The sequence below is a fragment of the Penicillium samsonianum genome, assembly GCF_028829775.1.
Source record: "Penicillium samsonianum strain IBT 33392 chromosome Unknown utg000003l_segment0_segment0, whole genome shotgun sequence".
Classification (NCBI taxonomy): Eukaryota; Fungi; Ascomycota; class Eurotiomycetes; order Eurotiales; family Aspergillaceae; genus Penicillium; species Penicillium samsonianum.
In genome coordinates this window covers 573,166-593,564 of record NW_026643261.1, presented here as the reverse complement: position 1 = coordinate 593,564, position 20,399 = coordinate 573,166, and the positions used below count along the sequence as shown (strand labels likewise).

The following is a 20,399-nucleotide window of genomic DNA, read 5'->3' as shown; positions in this document are numbered from 1 at the left end:
CTTTTATCCCAGGGCTGTTCTTGAAACTCTGAATTTGTGTGTTTCAAGGAGCTCATGAACCACGTTGAACTTCCGTAGTCTTGAACCAGCCATCTTCAGCAGAAAGAACATGAAGACTTCGAATCAGCAGTCAAAATAGTAAATAGTGTTCAGATGGCCCAGACCCGGGGCTTCGAAGTCAATCTGACGTTAGACTGTGGCGGCACCGACTGTGTGAATTGGTTCGTCCCTGGTTGGCATTCAGGCCAGGACACCTCATTCGGAAAGAGGATGATAAGCCCCAAGGGGGGAAAAGCTTGACGGCAATTCTAACCAACGTCTCCCGTCTTGTCTTGGTGTACCCCGTCTTCATTGAGTTAATTTGCGAGCCTATAATCTTGACGTTCCATTACGTCCGGATGATTATAACCTTCAATATGGTGGGCCTACTGGCCTTGTTTGTCAGGCCCCAACCCCCTGATAACTAACCTACCGGAAGAAAATGTACTGCAGGTATGTTTTGAGGTTATATTATTGTAAGGACGAGAAAGAAGTTAAAAAAGGAATCAAATGAGGCATTGGCTTAACACGATCTTGGAAGCAATTGGAGAACACCACAATCCGAACATCATTAGGAACTCTATACAGTAGTAGCCCAGCCCATTTTTACTCAATGAGGAAGTTCTCTGCAACACTTCGAACATCCTTCGAGAACGCAACACCCTCACCCCCCATCTCCAGTAGGGAAACACTGTTGATGTCGACATCCACGAAAGGCTTGGTCTTCGTGAAGCGAACGCTCATCGGGAAGAATTCATTCTCATCAGCATCAATCGCCTCGAACTCAAAGCTGCCAGAGGCGTTCGACTCATCAACAGCGCCCAGGTTCCAGTCCAGACTGTCACCGGAGACCTCGTAGACCGCATCAAAGCTAGATACAGCAGGCTCCGTCGTGCCATATGGAATAGTGACAACCACATCACGGAGACTATCCTCGCCCGTGAGCTCATACTCCACGGTCACGGTGGTGGAATCAGAGCCCTTGTTTACCCAGACGGTAAATGTGATGGGGAGAATATCGGCATTGTCAGCTGAGCTGGCAACACGCCACCGGAGGACACCGATGGAGTTGTTGGCGGGGAAGCGCTTGGTAGTGTCCTTCAGTTGGATCACGGAAGAGTTGGTGAAGAGGGCTTTGTCGACATTAGGGTGGGTGCGGAACTGTGCGCCATGTGTGGGAACAGCCTGGCAGTCGAGTCGAAGTTTGGTGAGTGAGGGATCACTGATACGGAGCTGCATGTCACCCTTAACCTCGAAAGACTTCAAGGCTCCCTCCCGAGTAAGTGTGGCTGAGATGGTCTCGGCGATTGTGAGTTGGATGGGCTCCCGGTCCGCACTGAGAGACTCGCGGGCTGAGGGAATGTCATGCACCGGAGCCGAAGCTTGTGGAGCCACCAATGGGCTCTCCTCTTCGATTTCGGGACCCATATCACCCCGGACCTTCTCGTAGATATCCGTTGCCTTTGACTTCTTGCCCAGTTGCATGCCCTTGCCGCGAGTGGGAATGGGCCTAGTTATCACGCAGTCAGCAGCAGTTTCGCAACGGTTAAATAATCAAGAATCAACCAAACGTACTTGGCAAAGGACTGTTTCTTCTCAGCCTCGTATGAATCATAGGTGTCAGGCACGGAGGGGCGCGCTGGGGGTGTATAGGCGGGGTAGGATGGAGTTCTTGGGGCGGCGGCGCGACCTGTGCGAGCAGCCTCTTTGCGTTGCATTTCCAGCTGCTTCGCCTTCCTCTTGCGCTCCTCGCTGGCCTCTAGCTCTTTGTTCTATCAATGTATGTCAGCCATGAACTAACCTTGCCGGTGATTTCACAACATACTCGTTCAATGATTTCCTGGATTCTCTCCTCATGACTCTCCATTTCCAGGAAGGTCTTGATCTGAGAGAGAGAAAGATTCTCCCGGTATCCCATAGTTACCAATTCATCGAACGCACTCAGGAGCTCAAAGGCATTGCGAAGAATCTCCCGCTCGTCTAGGCTCTTGCAGATGCTGGTGGTGACTTGCGCAAAGAGATGAAGACTGTCGATGTCTTGGAGAATGTTCGATTGACGGTTGGTGATCAGCACGATATACAACTCGTCCAATGGCTGGTACACGAAGCGCACGTTGTCTTGCTCGACAGTAGTATGCTGGGTTCCGGAGTCCGCCAGCTTGGGGAAGGAGGCGAGAAGGGCTTCAATTCGGGACCGAGAGATCTCCCGGAACTGGCGCGAGAGGACCGCTTTACCTCCACGGGTGCATATCGACGCTGCGAGAACAACCTGTTGTGTGTTGATTAGTCCAATTCCCCCGCGAATTGGATTGAACAAGGACTTACCATGGTGAGAAAACAGTACAAAAGGGGCACACAAATGACAATAAAAGAGTGATTAATGAAAAGAGTATAGAAAAGGATAGAGAAGCGTAGGGTTGACTAGAAGCGTACGCCCTGATGTTGATGGTTGGCAGCGGTAGGGAGCTACTCTGTTCACTTCGGCGGTGGTTGGCCCGTGCATTCCTTTCGCTTAGTCGTCGACCAGACACTTTCTCTTCACTTCATCTTTTTCCCACGCGTTGATTACACCCCACCAACACTCTGTTCATCGTTTCTCTTGCTATTACTCATAGCCTTTCGCTCTGTGCTATCACCAAGAGATCTTTTTTCTTTCACTTTCGACCTTCATTTCAACCGCTTTCATGGAACGTCATTGCTGAACCTTCCATCACTACCTACGACCCCCAGAGCACATCTTTACGCGTTTTCTTGCTATGACAACAGCTCCCTTGATCGCATACCCCGTAATGGAAGTCCCAGCTATGGGTGATTCTATGGAGATGGCCTCACCCTATCAAGGACAGGCAGACGATTTTGACATCGACATCGACCTCATGGAGGACCATGTCTCCAACATGGACAGTGATATGATGGGTGCAGATGAATTCACAAATACTTCTCAGCCAAACGAACTCAACAATGACGCGATCTACGATGCCGACATGGCCGATGAACCTTCCGAAGGGTCGATGATCGACGCTGACAACTATGCCGATGAAGACAACGATATTGATGTGCAATTTGAAGAAGAGTCATTCGAAGAAGAAATGATTGAAACTGATCAGGCCGAAGATGTCAATATTGCCGCCCCCGTCATTCATCTTGAACCTGTGGGCAGCAATGAAGAGGCTGTCAGCCCCGTTAAGGAGGATGTCACAGTCACACCTGTGGAACCCCTCGAAGCAGCACCCCAAGGCTCAAGTGGCTCTGTGGAAATTGCCCCAGTTCAAGACGATGCTCAGGCTTCCGGAGTTGAGGGCCCAGACACTCAGGCCCAGCTGGGCACGGCTTCTGATGACCTTGCTGAGGAACCATCTGAAAACGTCGTCAGTCCCGAAACCGGCGGTCATAAAGAAAAGGCAGAGCTTGGTGAAGAGGCTAATGAGATATTACAATCTTCTGTGTCCGAGACTGAGGGAACGCAAGTTCCCAACGAGGACCCGGAGACCAGTCAAATCAAACATCCAACCGAAGATTCCCACGTTGATGCCGCTGCGCAACCAGAGGCGCAGCCTGTGTCTAAAGGAAATCACCAGGTTAAAGATGAGGATGAATCTCTCCAACACGTCACATACATAGATGAACCTCTTCATCCAGTCAAAATTCTCTACCAGGACAGCGAGATCGCTCTGTTCCCTCCTCTTGAGGGAGACTTGGCGGATACATTCTTTATTGAAGATGAAGCATTGGCTTATGACAACATTGGTCAAATGTTCAAGGCTCTGCGTCAGGTGCTTCAAAGAACCATGTCAGGCAATGAGGTCTTGGTCATTGATATTGACACCCTCGGTATCCAAGTAACAGAGGTAAGTACCTTCTCAGTTGTCCCCCACCGGCAAATGTACTAACTCATCCTATCAGGACTCATTTCATACATCCCAGATAACATTGCATCAAATCCTAGATCTTTACCTTAGACTTTGTCGCAACGATGGTATTACCGAGCCCGACGCGCTTTACCTTACACTGAGTACCAAGCGTGCGTTCCCGGCCGAAATTGCAGATCTCAATGACGCTGCAATTGAGGGCAAGAAACTTTCCGAACTTCATTCCGAACTTCATTCATGGGATGAATATGATGAAGCCGAGGCAGGTTCCTTGGAGGATCTTGGCGCCCATGAAGCTGAGGAGCATGAAGACGAAGTTTACTACACTAATGAGGCCCAAAAAGAGCTTTCAATCACGGAAGTGCAAACGGCTCCAGGACCCAAAGAAGAGCAGGCGCTAGATAGCGAACAGTCTCAGGTCCAGCCCGAAGTTGTCTCTGACGCTCAGCCAGAGATTTTGGCACAGGATGGGGATAAATCTACCTCTAGTGAGCGGAGTGCCGAGGCTGCAGCTGAGTCTGAATCTCATCCAGCCCAGCCCGAGAGCAAAGATTCAGATCACTTTGATGTGTCTCGCCATCTCGAAAGAGACCAAGATCAAGAATACGATCGTGGCCACGGCGATACGAACGAAGAGCACTATGATTCTGAGGGCCGGCAGAGTGACTCTACTGCCACGGTAGCTGCACTGCCTAGCGCAAGCGAGATCCAAGAGTATACCCAGCATGTCCCTCTGGACGTTGCTGCGGCCCCCGGTACAGATGAAAACGACGACGAGCACTATTACGGAGAGGACCCTGAGAACGATGATCTGGGAGCCGAGGAATATTACGAGGATGAAGACATCGGCTCGGTCGACGATTCAGAGGCTTTCCAAAAAGATATCACTGGCAGTGAAAATGCTGATGTTGATGCTCAAGAACCAGCTGATCAGGTGTCTGTCCTTGATGAAGAGGACACAGATGAGTTAGATGCCCCGCCGACAGATGAAGTTGTCTCGGAAATTCTCCTCCGGGATGAAACCAACCACCCTTCCCATGACCAGCCGGCACCGCCGCTTGACAGCGGCTTGCATGACCCCTCTGACAAGAAGGAGCAAACACCAGAGCCTGCAGATGATTTACTTGGAATCACTGTAGACCTGATGCAGACTCCCCCGAGAGATACAGAGAAAGATGCCCTTGATGACTTCGAGGGCATAGACTACGACGAGCCAGAGGATGAGCTCGATGCTCCTGTTGCAGCTGATGATGAGGGTGCCCATGATCACGAGTTTGACGAGAACCATTTTGGCGACTATGACACCCATTTCGAAGAATCGGAGGCTGTAGAGCTGGTCGGAACAGACCCTTCCTTGACAGGCCCCCAAACCAACCAGAACTCGTCTGCCAAACGGTCTCGCGAAGATGAAGACGACTGGGACCTGGTGGAAACCACTGTTGACACCAAACGTCGCCGCTCTTCGTAAACCACGTTCCCACTCTTTTTTACTCCTGGGGCATTTTCTACAATCTCTCATATTCATGTCCGGTGTCCAGCGAGTCTGACCCTTGATGGCTTGTTTCACGCGACCCGTTACCCTCCGCCATACTAATAACCATACTTGCCAGCAACGACCTCGACCGATGGACGCAGTGCAGTGTCTCGTTTGACTACTAACAAGAAACAGGTATGTTCGACCCCTTTCCTCATCGGGCGCACGCCTTCAACTTCCTTGGGGCATGCGCTTTCTATTTTTCCATCCCACGTCTGGATCAAACCCCAGGTACCCTCGACACATTCAATTGCCCATCATCTATTCTTGCGTTTTCTTCTTATTTTATCGTTTGACTCTTCCCCTGCTATTGCGATTCAAGATACCACTGTCGGCCTTTGGCCAAAATCTTTGTTCGGTGTTGATGGGTGCCCGTTTGGGCTGCGTGTTTTCCAATACATTTCCCTTGGGATCTGGCGTATCGGCGCGATGGGTTAGTCCACGTGTTTGTAGTATTCTACCAATGAATCTTTACCCCCCACATGCTTCTCCAGATGTATGCTATCTAAGTACTTCCAAACATGTCTCAACTTCTGATTTTCAACTTATAAATTAAGAAGAATCAGTATATCTGATCTCACATCCCCAGATTTGAAGTGTCTAATTTCGCTTGTATTATGGGGCACAAAGGAGAAACATTCCGGGGATAGCGGGGATCGGGATATTGTAGAATAGATGTATGCTCTTTGCAGGTACATGTGCTTGTATATGTAACTACAGTCTATAACTATGGTACTTTACTATGTAGTTCTATATTCATTTTATATTAATTCAGCCACACAAGGTAATGTCATGCAGTGGATCCAAATTGGAGTCTCTGGGGATTCCAGGCTAAGTATAGAAACCCACGCCGCATTCGGAGGGAGCTGAAACGCCGGTCTTGGCCTCATTTCAGGGTCCATTTGGCTTTTTATTTTGATGAAGGATACCAATAGTACTTACTACCTATTAGGTACATAGACATCCAGAATTGTGACCAAAATAGACATCAGTGACACATGAGAGTGTTGTATATGTACTTGTAGGATATAAATAATGCAAGAAATAATACATGAGTTATGGCCACCTATTCTATTTCTAGTTCTACATTATGCATATTTATGAGTATAAAACCATCTACAAAGAGAAATTAAGATTAAAATTACCTAAAGCACCCAAAACACCTCGGGACTTGAAAGCCTCCCAAGCCTCATAAGACGTCTAGCCCCGTTGTGCTCTTACGCGTCCCCCGATCGGGCTTGAAACGGAACCCCACCGCACGCAGGCACATCTCTCTCTGGCTTCTGGCTTCTGGCCATCAACCTATCTTCTTCACATCCTCCTCCTTACTCATCAGAAATTTCGGGCTGGCTCGTTTTTCTGTTTTGTCCTCATTCGCTCCCTTTGCTTCCCCCTAGTCCCTCGTCCTTGGCCTACCACCCCTTCCTTCGCTCACCTGAGTCTCTCGCTCATTCCCCGACGCATTGCCGGCACTGGAGGTCTTTCGACAGTAGGAGCTCCCGGCTCCTAAGATAGGAATCACGTCAAAATGCTTCCAGATAAGTATGTCTCTCCCAAATCCCTCCGAATTACCCCCCCGAGGGCAAGGTGGACAGTTCTAACATGGTTGCGCGCTGCGCCCTTATAGATATGTCGGGCTTATTCTAGCCATTGTATCGACCATGGCTATCGGTACGAGTTTCGTTATCACCAAAAAGGTTGGTGTGCCACGAATCTTCCGGGGAAACGAGCACTTGGATCCGGGGTGCGCTGGACAAACACCGCGGCGATTCGGTCCAAAGCAATCATTATCGGAGCGAAGTCGCTAATCCGTCTAAATACAGGGCTTGATGCACGCCTCCGAACGACATGGGTTTGAGGGCGAAGGATTCTCATACTTGAAGAGTCCCGTGTGGTGGGGTGGTATAGTGACACGTACGGAAACCAATTGCCAGATTTGACATTCGGAGATGCTAACAGGTTCATAGTGGCTCTTGGTGAAGTCGCCAACTTTGCTGCGTACGCATTTGCGCCTGCCATCCTGGTTACGCCCCTGGGTGCGCTGAGTGTTCTGATCGGGTAGGGATCTCTCCTCAATGGCGATCATAATCCCATAGCTGACATGACACAGTGCGGTCCTGAGTTCGTACTTCCTCAACGAGATACTTGGTGTATTAGGAAAATTGGGCTGTGCGCTGTGCTTGCTGGGGTCGGTCGTCATCGTTCTACATGCGCCTCCAGACAAGCAGGTCGAGACTGTCGATGAAATTCTTGGATATGCGGTTCAGCCAGGTACGAAGACTTAATCGGTGTCCGGCGCCCGAGAACCACCGCTGACTTTGCGACTAGGGTTCCTTTTTTACTGTATCGCAGTTGCGGTCTTCTCGACTCTGATGATCTACCGGGTTGCGCCCGTCTATGGCAAGAAGAACCCGCTCATCTACATCTCGATTTGCTCCACTGTTGGATCTGTTTCCGTCATGTCCGTCAAGGCCTTTGGTATTGCAGTGAAATTGACCATTGGGGGCAACAACCAATTCGTCCACGCATCCACCTACGTCTTTGCCATTGTGACCGGATTCTGCATTTTGACGCAGATGAACTACTTCAACAAGGCATTGAACTCTTTCTCGACTTCGATGTGAGTGTAAACATCAATCGATACAAATATGCGAGGCTAACATGATTCTTTCAACAGCGTGAACCCACTTTACTATGTTACCTTCACAACCGCGACCCTCTGTGCCTCCTTCATTCTTTTCAAGGGATTCAACACCACCGACGCCGTCAACACCATATCTCTACTTTGTGGATTCCTTATCATTTTCACCGGCGTGTACCTCCTCAACCTCTCGCGACATGACCCTGATGGACACAGCATGGTGAATTCAAAACTTGACGAGGATGGAGTGCCAACAGACGGTCTGACGAGCTTCCAGACCCGTCGCTCAATGCAGTCCCGCCGAAGCTCCTCGAGTGCATATTTCAATGGAGCCAGCGACCGCGAGGGCCTCATCCACGCATACGATGCGGAAAACGGGATCGGCATGAACACCTTGACCGAAGCAAGTGATGGGGGGCCAGGTCCAACTTTCCCGCAGACCGAAGCACAGACTGCAATGCACACCAAGCAGAACAGTCAGATCTGATCGCAAGTGTCTCATAGTCTGATTGCAATCCTCGCCTTATAACAAGGTCTCTGAAATGATTCTCCTTCCTCTCTACACACACTCGACTGCTGGCAAGCTTCCCTTCCACGGGCTTGATCTCCACTTGTATTTTTACTGTTCCTCGAAAATGCTAGAGTTGCATTGAAACTCGGGCGAACTCATCAGGCACTGGACATGTCTGTATGAACGACTGGATATGACTCTGGGTTTCTCTGGATGGTTGGGATTTGATGTCTTTTTTTTCTGTTTTCTTTTCTTTTTTTTCCTCTATCGGTGATCTGGCGTGACGAGATGCTTGTATATAGTTCAAGTTGGATTTTCTGCAGAATAGACTGCGACGTATCTGGGTGGGGCTGGGCCGATGATGTATTTGCAGGTCAGCTGTTTATGGAACATGCCCATCCGAGATTCTTGCTTTTTTAATTTCAGTTTCAACATCTTTAAAATTTTCTATTGAATGCCTGTGGCCACCTTTGCGAGGGGTCTATAGACGTCAACCTTGGGGCCGCTGTGTGATCTTTGTTCCCTTCGAACGCGGGGAACTTGCGCGATGCCCGCTTTATTGCGCAAATTGGCCATTGTCGCCGCAGTCGACGGCCTGATCCTACATGCTCAGGCCAGCGGACCACGGCATATTGCCGGTAGCAACAATGAGGCTTCATCCATCCGCATCGACTATAAGACGAACAAAATCACTGCTTTGCCCGCTGGCGCCTCGGAGCCCGTCGACGGAAAGGACGCCCTGGAGGCCTACGGTCTCGTAGGTACGTTGATAAACTGAGCGGAAATTGAAATAAGAAACTAATCCCAGGGCGTTGCTGCTGCAGGTCTCTTATCTGTCGCTTCATACTCATTTCTCGTTTCCATCACACAGCGCCAGCAAGTAGCGCAGATCCAAGGCCGCCCGATCTACGCCATAACCAACGTCGCTATTATTCCTGTCTCATCCCAAGCAGATGCTTCCCGCGCAATCACACAAGCTAGGAAAGAATCATCGCAGGAGGAAGTCACCATCGAATCGTCCTCCGACGAAGATGACCTCCCCGATAATGAGACCGACAGAGCCGAGGCGGAGGCGGAGATCGGCAGCGTGCCCGCATCACCTACTCGTGATACATCTCATGTCCGCGGCACCAGCGTCGGCAGTATCGCAGAAGACGTGATAGCAAAGAAAGTCCGCTTCGGCAGATTTGCAGCCAATTGGCTATCGCGCAAAAATCTGGGCTTGCCCAGACCCGGAGCTCTAGAGCAGGATGTGCCAGAGTCTCCCTTTGACGAAGCTTCCAGCCCTTCGGGTGATGCCAGTGAGGCAAAGCATGAAACTGTGGATGAGGCTCTGTCTGAAGACGCTGGGGCTCAGAGCGAGCCTGAACGGCCTAAATCTGGCCAGGCTGCGGAGTTGCTGCCAAAACTGCTACGATATACCAAACTTTTGTTTGCTTCGCATAACTTTTTCTTTGCATATGATTATGACCTTACGCGCTCTTTACATACGCAGGAAGCCCGGAAAGATCAGCTTCCCCTCCACAAAGTTGTGGATCCTTTGGTAAGCGCGAACTGAGGGTTCCCGAGGTCGTAGTATGTTTTCTGTGAAGATTTGCTTGCTGACTCGTTGGCAGTATTTTTGGAATAGACATTTGATGAACAAATTCATTGATCATGGGGCTCATGGCTTCGTTCTGCCATTGATTCAAGGCTTTGTCGGCCAACGAGAGTTCACAATCGCTGGTGCTGAAAGGAAACAACCTTCGAAGGACTCAGTGGAACTCGCGGAAGGCCGAATTCTCGGTGAAAAACACGAGGCCGAAGCCGTTGAGACTAATGCTAGCAAACGCGATTATCTTTTGACTCTCGTCTCTCGACGCTCTGTCAAGCGACCAGGTCTTCGTTACCTGCGCCGTGGTGTCGACGATGAGGGCAATACAGCCAACACAGTCGAAACCGAGCAGATTCTCTCGGTTCCGGAATGGACCCCGTCTCACCCTGCGTACTCATATTTGCAAGTCCGGGGTTCCATCCCTCTCTATTTCTCTCAGTCGCCATATGCCTTGAAGCCAGTTCCAGCACTCCATCACTCTGCGGACACAAATCTTCTTGCCTTCGGTAGACACTTCCGAGAGTTCAGTCGACGGTATGGAAATATACAAGCTGTTTCTCTTATCGACAAGCTAGCCGGTGAGTTGAAGCTAGGAGAGCAATACGAGCGATATACAGAATCCTTTAATGCCGCCGGTGGGATCGATGGTAAGCCATTGAAACTTGAATGGTTTGACTTCCATCGCGAGTGCCGGGGCATGAAGTTTGAAAATGTATCTCGCCTGGTCGACCGACTGAAAGATACACTTAATGAATTTTGCTACACCATCGTCGCAGACAACGATATCCTGCAGACCCAAAAGGGCATCATCAGAACCAATTGCATGGATTGTCTCGACCGCACTGGTGTTGCCCAGTGTGCATTTGGCCAATGGGCCCTCGAGCGTCAACTGGAAAATGAAGGCATTGACATTGACATAGGTGGTGATTCTTCCACTCAATGGTTCAATACGCTCTGGGCAGACAATGGCGATGCCATCTCCAAGCAGTATTCATCAACCGCAGCCCTGAAGGGGGATTATACCCGTACACGCAAGCGAGACTATAGAGGCGCCCTCAATGACTTTGGGCTGACACTCTCCCGCTACTACAACAACATCGTAAATGACTTCTTCTCTCAAGCCTGTATCGACTACCTCCTAGGCAACGTCTCAACCCACGTCTTCGACGAGTTCGCCATTCAGCTCCAGACGACCGATCCAGGAATCTCAGTCCAAAAACTCCGCCAGAACGCCATTGACACCAGTTGCAATATCGTTATCAGTAGCCCATCTGAAGAATTCCTAGGCGGCTGGACCATGCTGACACCCCGCCAACCCAACACCCTTCGCACCCTGCCCTTTGAAGAATCAGTTCTTCTCCTGACCGACGCCGCAGTCTACAGCTGTCGCTTCGACTGGGAGACTAACAAAGTCCTGTCTTTTGAGCGCATCGACCTCCGCTCCATCTCGCGCATCCACTATGGTACATACATCACATCCATATTGACAGATAGCCAAGCCAACGAGGCGACCAATGTCGGTCTTGTTATAGTCTACCGTGACGGCGACACAAACACCCTCCGTGTGAATACTCGGTCCCTGCAGAGCGATGTTGATCTCAGCACGCTCGAGACTACCGCCAGCGCCAACAGCGAATGGGACCTCGTTTCCTGGCTACGGGGTAACAAGCGTGCGACGACACGGTTCGTCGCATTCAAGGGCCTGCCGCTGTCGAACCCGGTGGCTAGTCCGCGGCTTGGGCCCAGCGCTGGGACTGTTCGGGAGGTGGATCGCATTCGCTCGGTCTGTTTGGATATCGAGCGGGCGATGCTTGCGGGTCAGGGTCGGAATGTTGAGGCGGTCTCTGTGGTTGAACAGTGTGATATCATCTCTTTGGCGGATGCTAAGAAGAGGACCGGGTGGTTGGAATATCTGGTTTATGATCTTAAGAAGATGGTTTGGGCGTGATTGGACCTGCGATATTGAGTGAGTTGCGAGGTTGCTTGCACTTCTGCCCCTTTCGTTTACATGGCTTCCGCTCTCAGGTTATAACTTGGCTGTTGCGTCACTGGCATTTCTTCGGGTGTCTTTTTCCATATATTCCTTGGCATCATATCATAGTACTATTGGTGTGTGTTTCGTAACTGTCACCAATCTCGAAATGGTATGGGGTTAACATTTGTCAATAGAATAAATTGTAATGCTTCTAAGGGGATTCAAGAGTAGCAATATCCATAGATGATGCTATAGCATCTTAGACATTGAGATTATTACTGTTCTAAGCACCCATGCCCAGGTGGACTAGCTGGTAAACCTTCAAATGTTGAAAGGCACAGCGAGATACTTACATAGGTAAACTGATCGTAAGAGATAAGAGATAGAGATACCAAGTCACTCTTATGTAGATTTGGCATGTTTTTGCGGTAGTCCCCCCGCGATTACTTTCCATCATGACTTCTTTTCTACATGTTCCAAACTTCAATCTTCTTCAACTTCACCCAACATTCAAGCCCATCCACTACTATTCTCATAGGGCTTATTATATTCTGCAGATAAATATACCGTGAAATGCAGACTATCTTTTCTTTGCCTTCTTGGACTTCTACTCCCAAGAGACTGACCGCCTACCATCTTCAGCAGTCCCTTTTTTCTGCCCACAGCACATACACCCCTCAGTCTGAGGTCGTCCCCGACAACTTTATTTGATTCCGACCTTATTCATGCAAAATTGCTTTGGCCAATTACTTTCCGTCTCATTTCTGGATCTGCCTTAGCGGATCGGAATTTCGGCCTTGTTTCCTTGATCTGGGGAAACGAAGGGGGCCCGTTCCCACATTTTCGGCGGGGCTCCTGTGCTACTCGCACTTTCGACTTACCTCTGTCGCATCGAGTCTCTTCACCAGGACAAGATGAATTGGCAACCTCAGCAAGAGCCATTGAGGCAGCTGGCTCGCTACCTTCGCGATTCGCTCAATGGAGCTAACCTTCCAGCCCGAGCAGAGGCTGAACAGGTAATGTCTTTCCCTTTTTTTTTGGTCCTATTGAGCTTCTTCTCGACTGCGGCCGCCGCACATACACTACCCCAAGATGGAAACTAACCTTGGTTTTTTTTTGTTAATAGATGCTCGCACAAGCGACCTCTTCTCCTGATTACGTCAATTACATCACCTACATCTTTTCCAATCCGCAAGCTGCTCCCCTGGCAGGAATTAACGAGAATGAATACCCTACTGTCCGATTTGCCGCCGCCGTGAACGTCAAGACGAAGATTGCCCTTGCTTACAGCACGATCTCCCCTCAAAGCCTGGCCTTCGTCAAATCTGCGGCTTTGGTTACCCTGCGCGACACCGACCGCAATGTCTCAAGAGCTGCCGGTAACATTATTACTGCAATGGTGCTTCACGGAGGCCTCTTGGCCTGGCCTGAGATTGTCAATGAGCTGTTAACTACTGTCGCTAATGCCAACGGGGATGTCCCCATGCCGGCTAGGGAAGCTGCAATGGATACATTGTGCAAGGTCTGTGAGGACAACCGCAAGGTTCTGGACCGTGACTATCAGGGCCAACGTCCCCTGGATATCATCATCCCCAGCTTGTTGCAATTCATTACGGTCGAAAGTTCACGCATTCGGATTGCTTCTCTCAATGCCATCCACGTTTTTTTGCCATTCAGACCCCAGGCATTGGTGGACTCGCTCGACCAATTTCTTTCGCAATTGTTCAGAATTGCCGGGGATGAAAACACCAGAGTCCGGCAAATGGTGTGCCAGTCGTTCTCCCAACTCGTGGAGACTGCGCCGGAAAAGTTGGCCCCGCATATGGAAGGATTGGTCAGCTACATCATTATGCAGCAGCAATCACAGGACGACCCAGAGCTTGCACTTGACGCCGCCGAGTTTTGGATCGGTGCTGGAGAGCAAGAGCGATTGCAGGCCGAATTGGCTCCATACATGCACAAGATCATCCCGGTTCTTCTGCAAAACATGATCTACGACGAGGAGGAAGTGGCTCGACTGATGGACGAGCAAGATGACGCCGACGCCGAGGACCGTGCTGAGGATCTAAAGCCACAGTTTGCCAAATCGAAGGGTGATCGTCTGAACATGTCCAAGACAGGTGAACAACCGGAATCCGCCCTCGCCCTCGAGCAACAGACAGAGGAGGGTGAGGATGACTTAAGCGAAGGTGAAATCGAGGACTCAGAATTCGGAGATGACCCCTCGGGTAACTGGACTTTGCGCAAGTGCTCTGCTGCTGCGCTCGATGTTTTCTCCACTGTTTACCACCGTCCTGTCTTTGAAATCCTTCTGCCGTATCTGATGGAAACTCTACGCCATGAGCAGTGGCCGAACCGAGAGGCCGCTGTTCTTACATTAGGTGCAGTGGCGGATGGCTGTATGGATGCTATCACTCCGCATCTCCCAGAATTGGTCCCTTACCTCATATCACTCCTCAATGATGACCAGCCTGTTGTGCGACAAATCACTTGCTGGTGCTTGGCACGTTATTCCGGCTGGGCAGCCCATCTCCGCGACCCGGCTCAGAAAGCCCAATTCTTTGAGCCCATGATGGAAGGTATACTTCATCGCATGTTGGACAACAACAAGAAGGTTCAAGAAGCTGCCGCATCAGCGTTCGCTAGCCTGGAGGAGAAGTCGGAAGATAACCTGGCGCCCTACTGTGAGCCTATCTTGCGCCAGTTTGTGGCGTGCTTCAATAAGTACAAGGACCGAAACATGTACATCCTTTATGATTGCGTGCAGACGCTCGCCGAATGTGTTATGAGTGAGCTGGCGAGGCCGCATCTAATCGAGATCTTGATGCCTGCCCTCATCGGTCGCTATAACTACATTTCCGATGATTCCCGAGAGCTCTTCCCATTGCTTGAATGCCTCGGATATATCTCTGCAGCCTATGGCGATGCCTTTGCCCAATTCGCGCCGCCTCTCTTTGGTCGCTGCATGAAGATCATTTACGGAAACTTGCAAGCTTCTATTCAACCGACACACGCCGCGGCTGACGAACCGGACAAGGACTTCCTTGTTACTAGCATTGACCTCCTTAGTGCAATCATTCAGGCCATCGACCCACAAAAGAGCGGCGAGCTCGTGAGTACTTCACAGCCATCTTTCTTCGAGCTCCTTCGCTACTGTATGGAGGATGATAACTATGAAGTCCGTCAATCAACATACGCTTTGCTGGGAGACTGCGCGATCAGCATCTTCCCTCAGTTGGAGCCCTTCCTTCCGAGCCTTGCCCCGGTTTTGATTAAACAGCTTGACTTGGACCTGATTCGCGATGACGACCGTCATACGGGCTTCAGTGTTTTGAACAACGCCTGTTGGTCATGCGGCGAGATCGCCGTCCACGAGAATGCCGCGCTTTCGCCCTATGCGGAGCAACTGTACCAAGGACTCTTTACGATTATCACTAATGAGGAAATTATCGATTCGGTGAACGAAAACGCCGCGATGGCGCTGGGACGACTGGGATTCTGCTGCGCGGACCAGATTGCGCCCCATTTGAGCGAGTGTTCCGGACCTTTCCTAAAGTCAATGGACAAGATTGATTTCACGCGTGAGAAGGCTTCCGCCTTCCTTGGGTTCAACCAGGTGGTGATGAAGAACCCGCAGGCCATGGAGTCGAGTCTGCTCGACTACTTCCAGGCAATTGCCTCGTTCCCCGCCCGCTCGCTGGCACAGGAAGAGTACCGGGATATCCAGGTATCCTTCCAGCAGGTAAGATCATTTCTTCTTGGTTTTTAGTAACATCCCACTAATCAAGATATATAATTATAGGTCCTCCAGGGATATAAGACCTTGATCCCTGACTTCAGCAACTTCCTTGGCCAACTACCCCCGGCTGTGGCCCAGACACTACGCACCGTGTACCAGGTCTAAGTAGGGAACTTGGTTATCTTTGCTTAAACCTCGATTACCGGGATGTCGGTTTATGCCCACTCCTGTCTCAAATCGGGCAGGACTTAGGTTGGAGGGGAGGGAGACGAGGGGGGATCGGTACATAGGGGGTCAGCGGCCGGAATTTCACGTTAATAGAAAGAGGAGGGAGAAAAGGGAGGGCAAAATCATGGGAAGGAGCATCTGCGACTTAGCTGTTTTTTTACGTTACATCTCATGATCGCAACATGGGCACACATGACCCTTTATGATTTCTATTTCGTTGACTTTGCTTTCTTCTTGATTATTATTTTGCATTCATTGTGCATAGTCATCATCAAGTCAGGGTTGGCTCATAGGTTGCTTTTTTTTTTCTTCTCAGCGCTGGTTCGGGGGTTTTTTTGCGTGGCATATTCATATCCCCTTTAGATAGATACCTAGATAGATAGATCTTCCTCGTCAATGGAGATCCCAAACAACACGTATGAAAGCCTGAAATGTAGTAGTAGAGTTTTAGCATGCTGCTGTTTTTGAACAGGCCAATACCCTGCTTTAATTGTTTCAGATGCATCTTGTTGAAACGTTCCATCCCCACGCCGCTATATTCAGGATATATATAGTATGGGTGAGGTCAAACATGCTGTCGCACTGACTACAATAAATATCCTTTGGTGGTAAGATTGTAACAATTGCTAGCAAGCACCATTATTAGGGTCCATCGGGGATGTCCTTGATGGGTGTTGAATCGTCTTCCTAGCCTCTTTATTCGTCATATCCGTTTGCGTAGTATACACAACCCAAGTATTGCTACCTCCAGCTAAATACACCAGTTACCTGGGAATTTTTATCTTAGCACTCCTATCTGCCCCTGGAAAAAAACAAAACTGGACAAGTAGGTTGCATGCTAGTGCCAGGGCATGTCACACCTATTCCGTCCACATCTCTCCCTCGCACCCGTGGACCCGTCCGTGTCTGACACATACTATCCAAGCACTACCTAGCCCCGGGAAATCAACTACACATACCAAGATCGACTCGCTAAACCTTGGACCAGTAGTGGATGGAGAAAAAGCAAGGCAAGATTAAGATCAGCAGGGCCCTAGCAATATCCGAACAGCTGCAGATTTATTTTTGGATCGTCGATGCAGACAGCATGCATGGTAAGTACGGAGTACTCTGTAGTCACCTGCCATTGATAACCTAGCAGCAGATCCATACGTATCACATACATCACCAAACTACAGGGAAGAATCAAGCGCGACATCCCCTGTCTCTCTACTCCGTACTAACCGCCATAACCCATCAATGCCCTAAGCCCCAGTTCAACACAAGCCTACCACATTCGTTCGTAGTAAGATAGCCGGAGGACAGAGGACGGAGTAATGGAAACCGAAATAGAAAGAGAACCAGTAATATAAACCCAACCAAAGTCCCGGCTCTCGCCTAACTGGCGCGTTATAATTAACTCATCGGCAGCGAAAGCCCCCAGCCAACGCCTTCTCCCCACCGATTGGCCGCTCAGATAAAAACCGCCCGAAATACCAAGACGCGAGCCTTTCCCTTAACTACTATTTTTCACGAACCCGGGCGCCCGCAATGTATCCTATCGACTCCACCCTATCTCACCCTGTGATTAAAAAGCCATGTGTCGATGACAGACGTTGACGCAGGGTGCAATGTACCTACAGGTAGCGTACCGGGCGCCTGGTTCATAGTGCTTTGTAGTGCGCCCTTGGAGGGCCCTGAGGCGTGCGTCGGGTTATATTCTTTTTCGCTTTTCGCTCTAGAGGACCCGGGCTATGCCTTTTGCGGCTTGCAGAGATGGGATGACTGGGGCTATTGTGGACTTGTGGATTTGAAGACGTACTCACTCCCGTTGTTCTTGTTGGCTCTTTCGGTGAGGATTCTGGGTTGGGTTCAGGGGGCTGATTGATGCTCTAATCCGTACCCTAAACAGGTACCTTACGAACTGGGCTTTATTTCGGGCTATACTTCGTACGTATAATGCTCTCAGGGGGCTTGAAATGGGTTTAGTAGGTTTGGGGCTATACTATAGGCTTTGGCAGTGGACTTTGTCTTCCGGGATTTATTTTCAGCCTCAGCCGCAATGTTCTCTGTGGTGTTATCTTGTCCACGTCTGTGGTACTCTTGCCTTAGACTTCAGACCTGAGACCTACCTGCATCATGGATATTAGGAAGGTTGACACTACTACGAAAATGGTAGGAAACTAATAGTCCAAATCAATGGTTTTATTTCTCTAAATCACTTTTTGAGAGATATGAAACAGGAAGTAGGGAACACTGATCCTCCCACTAGAAACATTCCATGAACCTCAAATGACCATCCTCATTTTTGATGCAATGTCCCAGGTTCACCTGGCTCTCTTGGACGTTTCCTTGGCCATCATCGAGTTGCGCGTGCAGCATGGGATCATTTTCGGGGCCTTCTAGCTTGAAGTCAACATCGCGTGAACTTTTCGAGAAGTCGTGGGAGCCCCAGGCCAATTGTCCTAGATTTGTATGATAATGTTAATTTCTGATCAGATGCGGAAAATCAGAATATGGGTTTAGTTTCAGTGGTGCTGGGAAGTATACTAGCTATTGAGGGAAACGCCGCAGGGAATAGAACATAGAACTTGGATTGTCCTTACCCTTGTTTACCCCAAGAAATTCATTCAGATCCAGCTCTGAATATTCAATTTCCCCGGAGGGTCGCTGGCAGTAAGCAGCGAGGATGTGCTTATCCTTGAGATTGATGCCCCTGGATGATCTATGGAAGCCCATCTTGGCGTGTTGGACTGGAGGAATATCAGGCGCAGTATATTACGGGCACTTGTTCTTCAAACCTCGTAAGGTATGAATAAATCAACCAATGAGAAATGTTAAAGGATGGATGTGATATATGCAAGTTGTCTGTTGTCTGTGGCCCCGGCACGCGAGAACAGTCAGGTTGTGCAATGCTGCATTATGAGAAAGAGAAGAGAGGAAGAAAACCGAAAGTGAGACTCATGATATGAAGGAATGTCCGGCATAGATTTGTTGCCTCTAATGACATCGATATGGTGTAGATGTCTACTGTGGCCATTTGGAATCGCGGAAGTGGGTGGCTCTGCCATCATGGTTTTCTCATTATTACACCCGGCGTAGGAGTTGATTGTATACAGCACACCCATGTAAGATATGCCGCGGAGGAATGTAAGATTCCTTGCTAGAGTGTTAGGCGGTCTGTCTAAAATAGAGTGTGATCTGTACCCAACTGGAAGGTCATAGTGATCTCATGCAGGACGTGCTGTCAGCCGCACATTCACACGAATCAAGTGTCGGGAATTAATTTCAGCAGTCGGGCAATGAGTATAACAAAGATGATACGATGGCGGTGGCTTGGAGAACAGAGTTGACGCTAAGGACTCTATTTGGTTGGGATGTTATACCTTTAGGGCTAGGTCCACGGTAAGTACTTACTAGTACGGAGTACGGAGCACGGAGATTCAAGATTGCCGTCGATCTCTCTGTTTCACATGGCTATGCCTCCTTTCCTAAAGAACAGACTTTTCATTTGTAAATCTGGACGTTAAACTTCGAGGTATCCTGGCTCTTTTAAGGGCTGAGCTTTACACATCTAAAGCCTTTAGATTGCGGTGCAGAGAGACATTTAAGTAAATGTGTAAATGTGTAAATATGTACAGTTTGGATTCTTGCAGATGATCTAATGACCCATTCGATTCGACCATTATGCCCAACAGTATCGTAGTTCATAGGTTGATCTATGATCTACAAGAGAAAATCACCCAGTCCCCACACAAGTCCAGGATAGCCTAAGTCTTGGCGAAATAGAGTTGGTTAGCGTACCGCGTTTCCACGGGCTGTGTTTCTGAGTTAGCGGTAGAACTGGGGGACTCCATGATTCTTATTTCATTTTTGGTTGGAGAGTACTTTTGGATACCAAGGTTGTTGGGTCAATCTGCTTACCATGGCTGACAGTTTCAAGATCACGGGGATAGTATGTGAAGTTAGACTAGGAAAGGGTACCCCGCGGAGGTAGACGAGTAAACCTTGGAAACTATATATCGCTAAGCACCTCCCGTCAATTCCGGCGATATGTGACGCAAAAAAGGCTAGACTTAAAAAAAAATAAAAAAATAAAGACGAAAGTTGAGAGTCAAAAAGTAATCCACCCGGGACTTTTGGCCCCCAATCTATACCACGTTTGGCCTGATGTTGCGACAAGCGAGACTAATCGTTGCTGATTGGACACTTCTGATTTTGTGTTCCTTCACATCTGCGGAGAAAATTAGTGTCACCCGAACATTTCCGACCCGCACAGCATTCCTCAGA

The 20,399-nt window shown here is 49.4% G+C and overlaps 6 protein-coding genes across 6 annotated transcripts; 4 read left to right on the top strand and 2 right to left on the bottom strand.

Annotated features, from left to right (window-relative positions):
* Positions 1 to 645: 645 nt before the first annotated feature.
* N7471_003772 (coatomer subunit delta) lies at positions 646 to 2,367 on the bottom strand (the record flags this gene model as incomplete). The annotated part of the gene is made up of 4 exons (XM_057276492.1): positions 646 to 1,549; positions 1,615 to 1,811; positions 1,865 to 2,308; positions 2,365 to 2,367. The coding sequence occupies 4 exons, from the start codon at positions 2,365 to 2,367 to the stop codon at positions 646 to 648; spliced, it is 1,548 nt and encodes a 515-aa protein (XP_057136102.1).
* A 231-nt stretch (positions 2,368 to 2,598) lies between these two features.
* Positions 2,599 to 5,917, top strand: N7471_003771 (uncharacterized protein). Its single transcript, XM_057276491.1, has 2 exons — positions 2,599 to 3,887; positions 3,943 to 5,917. The coding sequence occupies exons 1-2, from the start codon at positions 2,796 to 2,798 to the stop codon at positions 5,374 to 5,376; spliced, it is 2,526 nt and encodes an 841-aa protein (XP_057136101.1). The 5' UTR covers positions 2,599 to 2,795; the 3' UTR covers positions 5,377 to 5,917.
* Positions 5,918 to 6,752: 835 nt separating this feature from the next.
* On the top strand, positions 6,753 to 9,014 carry N7471_003770 (DUF803 domain membrane protein). Its single transcript, XM_057276490.1, has 7 exons — positions 6,753 to 6,984; positions 7,070 to 7,139; positions 7,266 to 7,356; positions 7,410 to 7,500; positions 7,553 to 7,713; positions 7,771 to 8,062; positions 8,120 to 9,014. The coding sequence occupies exons 1-7, from the start codon at positions 6,971 to 6,973 to the stop codon at positions 8,568 to 8,570; spliced, it is 1,170 nt and encodes a 389-aa protein (XP_057136100.1). The 5' UTR covers positions 6,753 to 6,970; the 3' UTR covers positions 8,571 to 9,014.
* A 127-nt stretch (positions 9,015 to 9,141) lies between these two features.
* Positions 9,142 to 12,136, top strand: N7471_003769 (uncharacterized protein; the record flags this gene model as incomplete). The annotated part of the gene is made up of 3 exons (XM_057276489.1): positions 9,142 to 9,355; positions 9,419 to 10,137; positions 10,211 to 12,136. The coding sequence occupies 3 exons, from the start codon at positions 9,142 to 9,144 to the stop codon at positions 12,134 to 12,136; spliced, it is 2,859 nt and encodes a 952-aa protein (XP_057136099.1).
* A 941-nt stretch (positions 12,137 to 13,077) lies between these two features.
* On the top strand, positions 13,078 to 16,067 carry N7471_003768 (putative importin beta-2 subunit; the record flags this gene model as incomplete). The annotated part of the gene is made up of 3 exons (XM_057276488.1): positions 13,078 to 13,179; positions 13,290 to 15,905; positions 15,966 to 16,067. The coding sequence occupies 3 exons, from the start codon at positions 13,078 to 13,080 to the stop codon at positions 16,065 to 16,067; spliced, it is 2,820 nt and encodes a 939-aa protein (XP_057136098.1).
* Positions 16,068 to 18,377: 2,310 nt separating this feature from the next.
* Positions 18,378 to 18,848, bottom strand: N7471_003767 (CVNH domain-containing protein; the record flags this gene model as incomplete). Its single annotated transcript, XM_057276487.1, has 2 exons — positions 18,378 to 18,574; positions 18,716 to 18,848. The coding sequence occupies 2 exons, from the start codon at positions 18,846 to 18,848 to the stop codon at positions 18,378 to 18,380; spliced, it is 330 nt and encodes a 109-aa protein (XP_057136097.1).
* Between the last annotated feature and the right edge of the window lie 1,551 nt (positions 18,849 to 20,399).

Bases quoted from the DNA above. Each gene is read 5' to 3' on its own strand.
- N7471_003770 (XM_057276490.1), top strand. The intron at 7,140-7,265 runs GTTGGTGTGCCA...GTCTAAATACAG, and splicing joins GTTTCGTTATCACCAAAAAG to GGCTTGATGCACGCCTCCGA. The intron at 7,357-7,409 runs GTACGGAAACCA...ACAGGTTCATAG, and splicing joins GTGGGGTGGTATAGTGACAC to TGGCTCTTGGTGAAGTCGCC.
- N7471_003771 (XM_057276491.1), top strand. From the start codon at position 2,796: ATGACAACAGCTCCCTTGATCGCATACCCCGTAATGGAAGTCCCAGCT. The intron at 3,888-3,942 runs GTAAGTACCTTC...TCATCCTATCAG, and splicing joins TCGGTATCCAAGTAACAGAG to GACTCATTTCATACATCCCA.